The sequence below is a fragment of the Coffea arabica genome, chromosome 1c (genome assembly GCF_036785885.1).
Source record: "Coffea arabica cultivar ET-39 chromosome 1c, Coffea Arabica ET-39 HiFi, whole genome shotgun sequence".
Classification (NCBI taxonomy): domain Eukaryota; kingdom Viridiplantae; phylum Streptophyta; class Magnoliopsida; order Gentianales; family Rubiaceae; genus Coffea; species Coffea arabica.
In genome coordinates this window covers 9418540-9427891 of record NC_092310.1, presented here as the reverse complement: position 1 = coordinate 9427891, position 9352 = coordinate 9418540, and the positions used below count along the sequence as shown (strand labels likewise).

Sequence of the window (9352 nt, the reverse complement as noted above, 5' to 3'; positions counted from 1 at the left end):
GTAACCACAACAATAAATATAGAAAACAGGAAAACTCTTAAATTACACTAGTTTAATGCTATGGTTCACCATAGTTTTCTTGTCAAAATGTTTGAAATCCACTTGGCATTCTATGGTGAAAGAATCTTAGATTTTTATATACTTCCGCGGTAAGGAAATTGTTGTCGCATTTTGGGATTCGCAATATTTTGGGATTCGCAATTATTACCAACGGTGCAAGGCTTTTAAATGATTTCGGTTTAAGATCCAGTAATACCCGACTCCAGCGCCTGTCATCCTATATATATTCGTTTCCCACCCAAGAAACAAAGCCATAGAACCTGCTACTAAACCAACGAAAATGGAAGTCATGGGATTCAAATTAATAGCAATCTTGGGATTCGTAGGTTATGCCATTTACTGGCTTTATGCGATGCTTGATTTGTACTGGTTCAGACCAAAGAAGCTTGAGAAATGTCTTAGGGAACAAGGTTTGAAAGGGAACCCCTACAGGCTATTACGAGGAGACCTCTATGAAAGTGCAAAATTACTCAGGGAAGCTCATTCCAAGCCTATTCAGCTTGGAGACAATATCGTAAAACGCACGATGCCCGAAGTCTACAACTCTGTCCAATCTCATGGTACGTAACTTTTAATTTCTGAAGCACCACTTAATTGTGATTTTGCTCGCGTTCTCTTTTGATTTCTTCTCCTTCTTCTTTTTTTTTTTTTTTGGTTGGAATACTAACGCAAACCGTTTTGTGCTGAACTAAACTTAGGAAAAAATTCTTTCATGTGGATTGGAAGATTCCCCAAGATAACAGTGACAGATCCAGCACTAGCCAAAGACGCCTTGGTTAGACACGCGACATTTCACAAGAGTTTTCACGATCTTGATCCACTCATCCACATCCTTTTCGGTGGAATGGGCGCTGTAGAGGGTGAAGAATGGGCCAAGTATAGAAAGATCACTAACCCTGCTTTCACTTTGGAAAAGTTAAAGGTGTGATTTTCAACATTATTGTCTCGCATTTTCAACTCTGCATGCACCGGTTAGTAGTTGATATGACCCCTTTAACTGTTTCCTGTTTTATAGAGCATGTTACCACTGTTTCAATCGAGCTGCATCGATGCGGTTAACAAATGGACTAGTGTGATTCCTGAGGGGGGTGCAGCAGAGGTGGACGTGTGGCCTGGAGTTGAATCGATTTCAGCAACTTCAATTTCAACATCACTATTTGGGATTGGCGGCGAAGAAGGAAAAAAGATTGTCGGGCTTCTGAAAGAACTTGCCAATCATACGTGGGAAAAAGTAAACTCAGTTTACTTTCCAGGAAAGAGGTAAAGTTTACCCTTAACCAAAATTTTTTTTTCTTTATAAATATAACGTACACAAAATGCATGTCTTGTTCCTTGAGCCTCTTTTTTTTAATATTTTATTTTATTTTATTTTTTAAAAATTAATTATCAACTTCATGCAGGAAAAAAAATTTAATTAATATTATGTTCCTATTACCTTATGAAGAAACTCATTTGCTATAATGGAATTTTGTGTAGATATTATCAATTTGAAAAGTATAACTAGTAAACCTGCCTTTACGTATATAATCTTAAAAGCATGTCTATACAAAATGGGTGGTAAAGGAGAAACTGTCCAAGTCTGCCCCATGTTAATCCGATATTGGAATATGGCTATGCCAATATGCACATACATATATACTAACACGTGTTACGCATATATATGTATGTATAAACTAGATTTGCGAACTAATTAAGTTCATTTAATCAATGTTAAGAATAAATGACCAAATTAAGAATAAAAGTTAAGTAAATGAGTAACTTAACAAGCAGTAATCAATCAAACAATGGACTATAGTCAAGAATCAGAAAATCGATCCACATGTTGTACTGAACTATTATCTGATTTATTAGATAATTAGTTTTGTGTTTGAATTTGCTGCTGAAGGTTTCTGCCAACTAAGAGCAATCTCAGGATGAGAGCATTAGACAGAGAATTAAGAGTTAAGATTACAGATATCATCAATAGAAAGTTGAAGGCAATGCAGGCAGGAGAATCTGGTGGTGCTGACTTCGTGGGGCTATTGTTGGAATCCAATCTCAATGAGATCAAGCTGCAGGGCAACCAAAAAAGTGCAGGACTGAGCATTGAAGATATCTATGCTGTGTGCAAACTGTTCTATTGGGCAGGGCAGGACACCAGCTCAACTTTGGTCCTCTGGACACTCGTCCTCTTGAGTAAGCACACTGAGTGGCAGGACCGTGCAAGAGAAGAAGTTCTCCAAGTTTTTGGGGACAAAATGCCGGACTATGATGGTATAAACCACCTGAAAATTGTAAGTCTCCCTTCAAGTTCCTAAATCATGCAGAAGTTTTGGGCGCTAGATTGGGAAGATAATAGGCACCTATTAGAAAAACTTTATGAGATTTCTTGATTTTTATTTTCTTTCTTGATGTATAGTATTTTCTGGCCACTCAATTGTATTACTCGTACATAGGTATCTATGATCTTGAACGAGGTTCTACGGTTATATCCGCCACTAGCTGAGCTCTCCAAAGTGGCTTCCGAAGATACACAACTTGGGAAGTATTTGATTCCAGCTGGAGTACAGGTCATGATGCCACAAATTCTGCTCCATTATGACCCTGAATTATGGGGTGATGATGTCTTGGAATTCAAACCAGAGAGATTTTCTGAAGGGATTATGAAGGCAACAAAAATCCAGGGTACTTATTTTCCCTTCAGCTTCGGACCAAGGATGTGCATTGGGAATAACTTTGCACTGTACTCGATAAAAATGGCTATCGCAATAATCCTACGTACTCTTTCCTCAGAGCTCTCTCCATCTTATGTCCATGCCCCGATTAGACGTGTCACCGTGCAGCCTCAGTATGGCGCTCATTTAATCTTGCGCAGGCTCAAGAACCATAATTAAGATGGCCATGCAGTAATATTCCTATCGTAGCTTTGAACAAGCTACAGCATTAAGCTAGGCTGGATGAAAGCAAGCAAAGTGTTCTGTGCTTGTTAGAAAATAAATTTTATTTGCATTGTTGGACTTGGGTTTGTATGACAATAATATATATTTGTCTAAGTTTGAGTGAATGATTATATATTTCAGTTCTAAACTTAAATGCAGTTGTATTATTTGGCATGCTAGTTGTGAAATAATAATAATAAAAAAAAAAGATTAACTCTGCAAATGAGTTGTGAAATTGAGGACAAGGGCGTGCAAGCATCCAAATACGAAAACACGTGGTCCGATAGCTTCTGTGCCAGCGGAACTCTCCCTGGCATTGATGGGAATAAAAGAATGAAAATGTGAGGACAACAACGTTGGGCCAGTGGAGTGGAAGTGTAAACTTTGTAGGGAAATTTGTCAAATTGATCCTTAACATTTTTATAAAGAAAAAAATTTCAGTTTTTAACATTTAAAATCAATCAAAATAGTCTCTAACATATAAATTATGAGTCAGTTTGGTTCCAGTGTTCGTATTTGCTTATTTTTCCGACTAAAAATAGCACACCTCTCTCACATGGACATATTTTAAGGATAAAATCGGACCACCCACTTGTCCGTCAGAATTAGCAGCACCTCTGCTCTTCTTCCTATTAGTCAAATTAATTGAACAATCAATATCTTCAGTCACAATAATGGATTTTGAACTGGTTTTCATCAACAATTTCCTCAGCTCCGAATTGGTATGCGCCTCAGTCAACTCAAGATTGTAAATGTCATACCCCAAGAAATTAGCCATTGCAGCAGCAATCATGCTAGACGTACTCGTCCCGGGTGGTCGGTACAACAAATATCCCCTCTTCCAAGGCCGGCCAATCCTCTGATAAAATGCTTCCCCATTAGCAAAATCTTTAAGATCAGCCATGATTTCGGCCTTTTTGATCGGATCCATAGCTAGCGTGTCAAAAGTGCTAGGATCCTTAAAGGGTATGGACTCCCAAGGATGGCCTCGGGAATCAAGTGACCCTCCACGTGAATTGGTGTAAAGCAACCGATCTTGATTATTCCTACGTATTTCGCTGGCTTTTTCCATGACAAAAACTAGGTAAGATCCCAAAATAACCGACTTATCCTTCTTGTTCACGCGCAAAGTGAAGCCCCGCTTTTCTTCGGGCAACGGCCGCCAAGAAAATGTCTGGGCTTGTCTCTGCGTGACTGTGTTCCCACAGAACCGTCACGCCCCTGTAGTTGTCCATGAGGCGGTCATTGTTGGATAGCCTGAGGTGGAGTTGAGCCAGCGAGTGAGGCTCAGGCGGTTGCCGGTGATGGAAGCCGAGCTGCTGAGGTACAGCTGGACGGCATTGTAGAGTTCATTGGTGTTGACGCCGTCGATTTCTGTGATGTCATAGTAGCAGTAGACTGAGAAGTGAGAACCAATTGAAGAAGCGGAGGAAGAGTTTGAGGGATGCAAAACTATAGATTAACCAATATTTTCGATTTTGCTCTTGAAATTATGTCTATGTGAGACAGGTGTGTTATTTTTAGTAGGAAAATGAACAAATACGAGAACTAGGACCAAACTGACTCATAATTTATATGTTAAGGACTATTCTGGATTATTTTAAATATTAGGGACTAAAAAATTTTTTTGTGAAAATATTCGGGACCAATTTGACAAATTTCCCAACTTTATAAGTGGTGAGTCCAAAACCATTAAGGATCAGTTTGTAAATGGAAAAAAATGCACTTTTTATCCCTAATGTTTAAGGTGTCAACCAATTTTGTTCCTAAAGTTTCATGCAAAACACATTGTATCCTTGTAATTTTATAATTTTGACTAATTTCATTCTTAAAGTTCACTCAAACACATTTCATCTTCATATAGTTTCGTAAATTTGGCTGATTGAGGACAATTGATGGATTGTGAAACAATTTGAATGAAATGTCGTCACTTGACCATGACATACCTATTAGGAAAAAAAAACATTGGATCAACAAAAAGGTCAAAAATCTTTTCTTAATTCAATTTCTCATTTTAGTATAAAAATAAATCTAAAAAATTTTAGCCACAATTAATCTCTTCTTGATCATAATCGAACAAAAAGATCCAAAGAAAATGAAGTCATGGAAAAGAAACAACCTCACTGTTCAAATTTTGTTTTGTTGCATCATATACAAGTTTTTTAATTATTTATTTATCTTTCAATCTATTTGCTTTATCTTAAATACATCATATCACATTAAAAAAAGTGATAGTTTCCTATCCAAAAATACTTCTTGTTATTTCTGTAATTTAATCAATAGCTGAATTAAGTATTAATAATACAATTACGAACAGGACATGTGATGATATTATGTTCAAATTGTTAAACAACCATTTCATTATTCTCAATTGGTAGATCTTATAAAACTATGAGGATGAAATGTGTTCTACATAAATTTTAGGGACAAAATTGGTCAAAATTATAAAACTATGAGGATCAAATGTATTTCACATGAAACATAGGGACGAAATTAATTAACACCTTAAATATTAAAGATGAAAAGTGCATTTTCCCGTTTGTAAATTATTTGGTCCGGAGATGGGAAAAGGCAAATACAGGAGTAACTTCCCAATTAGTGCTAGTTTTCAAAAGAAAAGAAATCCCAAACAATGTCACTTGCCAAACTTCATCCCAGAGGGTGAAAAACATAATAGCAAAATGCAATGCTTCTCGAAAACTTGTATTTCGCAAATGCAATGTTTCTATTGTAGAATAAAACAAATAAAGTGGAGCAAAAAAAAAAGTCCACGAAATGTTGCATTTCCTAAATGCTGCTTTTGGAAAGTATGCATTTCACAAATGCAACTTTTTGAAAAATTCTTTATATTATGGAAAAACAAGCAAAATAAATTAATGCAAGAAAAGTAGGAGGGGAAAAAAGCAAAAAATACATTACTAGAATTTGGATTTGAGCAAATTGCACGAAATGTCACTAAACTATTGCAAAGTATTGATTCTGATCACTAAACTTTTTTATTAGCCAAAAATATTAATGAACTAGTAAATCTATAACGTTTTAGTCATTCCGTGTATTTATACCGAGAGACGGAAAGTCACTTTTTGAGGGACAATTTCATCTACATAACTATTAAAAATTTATGCCCTCGTTCTTCTTCACCCACAACCACCCATCACCTACATTGCCACCCACCACCATCACTTCCGCCTCCACTCTCCTTCCTCTCCCTTTTTCTTTCTTCTTCCTCCTCCTCCCTCTTTCTTCCCTCCCCTCCTCTCTCTTCCCCTACACCCTGCCTTCTCTTTTCTCCCCTCCTACTGGAACCCCCCCTTCCCTCCCATCTTTGATCCTGACCAAAGTCCAGCTGCGACCTTCAATCCAAGCTCATCGGAGAACAACACCAAACGGCACAATCCCGATGCCATTCGGACACAGAGGCACTAGTCCATGTCTTCTAAGTTTTAACTAGGCTAAATAGTAGTACAAATTCAGTACCCGTTCTTGGGAACGAGGCATACCCTGGCTTTTAGCGAACCATTTCCAAGTTTAAACCCAGGGCTCACCGGGAAGCCCACCACCTGAGGCACACCACCACCCATTCATCCACCACCAAGAACCCTCACCACACTGTCCATATACTACAGATGTAAATCAGCTCCCTTAGTAGCCTCAAAAATGACTAGGCGGTGGGTCCATCAAAAGTGCCAGAAAATGTAGCAGCCAAACTGCCTTAACAAGGCCCAAAAACTCCCCATAAATTGACTCTCGGGGTGGCTTCCGGCCAAAACTAGGCGGCGCTGCTCCAAGTCCCCCAATAACGACTCCTCTATTTTGGGATGAACAATTGCCAAATACTTCTTTGAAACAGAAGTTCCCGAAGCTGCAAGTTGGAAGTATCCCTAACAGTTCAATTGGGTCCATGGCTTTCATGTCGCGGTACTGAGTGAAGCAATCATGACGGTGCTGGTCGATCGGGATGGATCACATGAGTTGCAAACTTGATTTTTAGGGGCAAATTTGTCAGTTCAGCTTTTTGGTTGAAGTTTGTCTTCATAAACGACCCCTGAACAATATAGGTAGCTCCTTCTTCCTTTTAACTCATCAGACTCTTGTGATTTTGTGCCCAAATCTGAGATGGGTTTGCCAACTATTTTGGAATCTCAGATTTGTTGGATAGGTTGAAACTTCTCTGAGACGGGAGATTTTCTCATTGCCTAATCTTTGAAATCTTGAGGACAAAAAACCAACTCTTAAGCACCGCCAGATCCATACTTCTTTCCAAAGGCAAGCATTTGCAGTTTGTCATAGCCAGCAAGCACACCAACACCAATAACAGCACGTAAGATGTTTGCACCAGCTTCCTTAAAAGAGAGACCTTACCCTCATTCTTCAAGATCTGAGCAAATGCATCTAGGGAGCTTTTGTACTTCACTGCCTCACCAAATGTCATCATCGTCTTGACGGTGCTGCCATTCAGATCAGCCATTTCCTTTATGTCTTTGCCAGATACAGAACCATTGATTATGTAAAAGCTTCAAGGAAAAGATTGTGCCGATGAAATTGCCCCTCAAAAAGTGACTTTTCGTCTCTCCTAAAGGCATAAATACACGGAATGACTAAAACGGTACAGATTTACTAGTTTAATGACATTTTTGACTAAAAAAAAGTTTTGTAATCAGAACCGACACCTCGCAATAGTTTAGTGATAATTCGCACAATTTGCTCTTTGGATTTTAAATAGTTACTCATAAGTCATCGTTTGTTAGTTCAGTGCGCGTGCTAACCTTAATCACTTTGGTTATTCCTTTATGGCCTATTTTTGCGTTGTAGATGCTAAAAAAAAAAAAAAAAAATCTTTCTTTTCAAATTTTGTAAATGATAAAATAAAAAATTTGTGTAATAAAGGTGAAACAAATAAAAAGTAGCTAAAGATAGAAGAGTTGAAATGCATGTTTTAATATATATATTTTTTAATGTGTTCTCATACATGTCTGAACGAATATATTGGTAACTTATTAAATTAGTACGTGATGTTAAAAGGCACAGCTTAACAAGAGTTACAATAAATTGTTTCTTTACTAAAAATAATTTTATTGTAACCCTTGTTAAGTTATATCTTGTTGTTGCGTTTGCCTTTGTATTCTATATTGGGAATTTTATCAAAAGATCTCTTCTTTGAGTGGCTATAAATATAGTGGGTTTATTTGAGTTGAAATGTGTTAAAGGCACCAACTCGAGAGGTTTTGGAAACTTTAATTGACAAATTAAGAAAGGTTTTTAAATTAAATATCAAACTAAAAGAGTGAGTTAGTAGGCTATTTGAGCCTTTGGGTCTTTAAGTCCTTTTTTTTTTTAACTATCTTGCATTTTCAGCATTTAGTACTTTCAGGCTTAGGAACACTTTTCTAGATTTTTGTGCTCTCTTTCAGTAGTTAGTGCTTTTAGATGTAGATCGTTTGACCAAATCACTTAAATTTTGGTATGTCTCTGTTTGATTTATTTGCTTTGTTATTATCTTTACTACATACTAATTTAATAAGTTATCAATGAATTTGTTAAAGATATGCATAATAACATTTTTTTAAGCAAAAGTATTATTAGACTAGACATTTTATCTCATTTATTTTTAGCTACTTCATTTAGTAGTGAAAACAATCACTGAGGTATTAGTCTAAAAAGAAAAATGTGTGATATAGATACCGTAGCACCAGGAGAAAATGAAAAGACTACATGTAATGGGAGTGATAAAGAGATTAGAAAGCGTTTAAGGAGTCTATGGATCGTTTGTATTAGTTGTGCTGTTGTCGGAATAGAAATGAGAAGGAACATAGTGGACCCTAAAATAAATTATATTGTATTTGGATAATAGATTATTTAGGATAATTTTTTTAAAGAAATATAGTAATACTTTTTTAAATGATGTATGTGAGATAAAAATATGATTACAACGTATGTTAATGATGCAAGTAAATAATTTTTGACAAATAATTCACTATCCAAACAAATGTTTTGCTTTGATAAACAATCCCATGTTGAACTGACAAACTGAATGATTAACCCTTGATTTGGCACGATGACAAATTCCACATCGCTCTACAATACGTTCTGACATCCCTTCTCATATGTGGAGGCTAGAAATTGGTCAAAAATGTGCAACAACCATTATTACAATAAATTTCATTCCCTTATTTAATTTTCCGTCCCCTGGATCCAATGTTATATATTACGTTCCAAGTTCCTTGACGGGTATTTTACATACATGCAAGTTAAAAAATCGAATTACACCCGTTCACTGCAAGTATACAGATCAACTAGTAGTTTAGGGTATATATCGGGTCGATCCCACAGGGAAGAGTGAACAATTACCGGTATTACTAAAGCTTCTCTATTAT

At 36.7% G+C, this 9352-nt stretch overlaps 1 protein-coding gene and 1 pseudogene across 1 annotated transcript; one reads left to right on the top strand and one right to left on the bottom strand.

Moving 5' to 3' along the window:
• Positions 1-245: 245 nt before the first annotated feature.
• Positions 246-3132, top strand: LOC113713735 (7-deoxyloganic acid hydroxylase-like). Its single transcript, XM_027237555.2, has 5 exons — positions 246-620; positions 759-982; positions 1076-1320; positions 1946-2333; positions 2496-3132. Exons 1-5 carry the CDS (start codon positions 341-343, stop codon positions 2931-2933), a joined length of 1575 nt encoding a protein of 524 aa, XP_027093356.2. The 5' UTR covers positions 246-340; the 3' UTR covers positions 2934-3132.
• Positions 3133-3510: 378 nt separating this feature from the next.
• On the bottom strand, positions 3511-6559 carry LOC113737854 (AAA-ATPase At5g57480-like; annotated as a pseudogene).
• Between the last annotated feature and the right edge of the window lie 2793 nt (positions 6560-9352).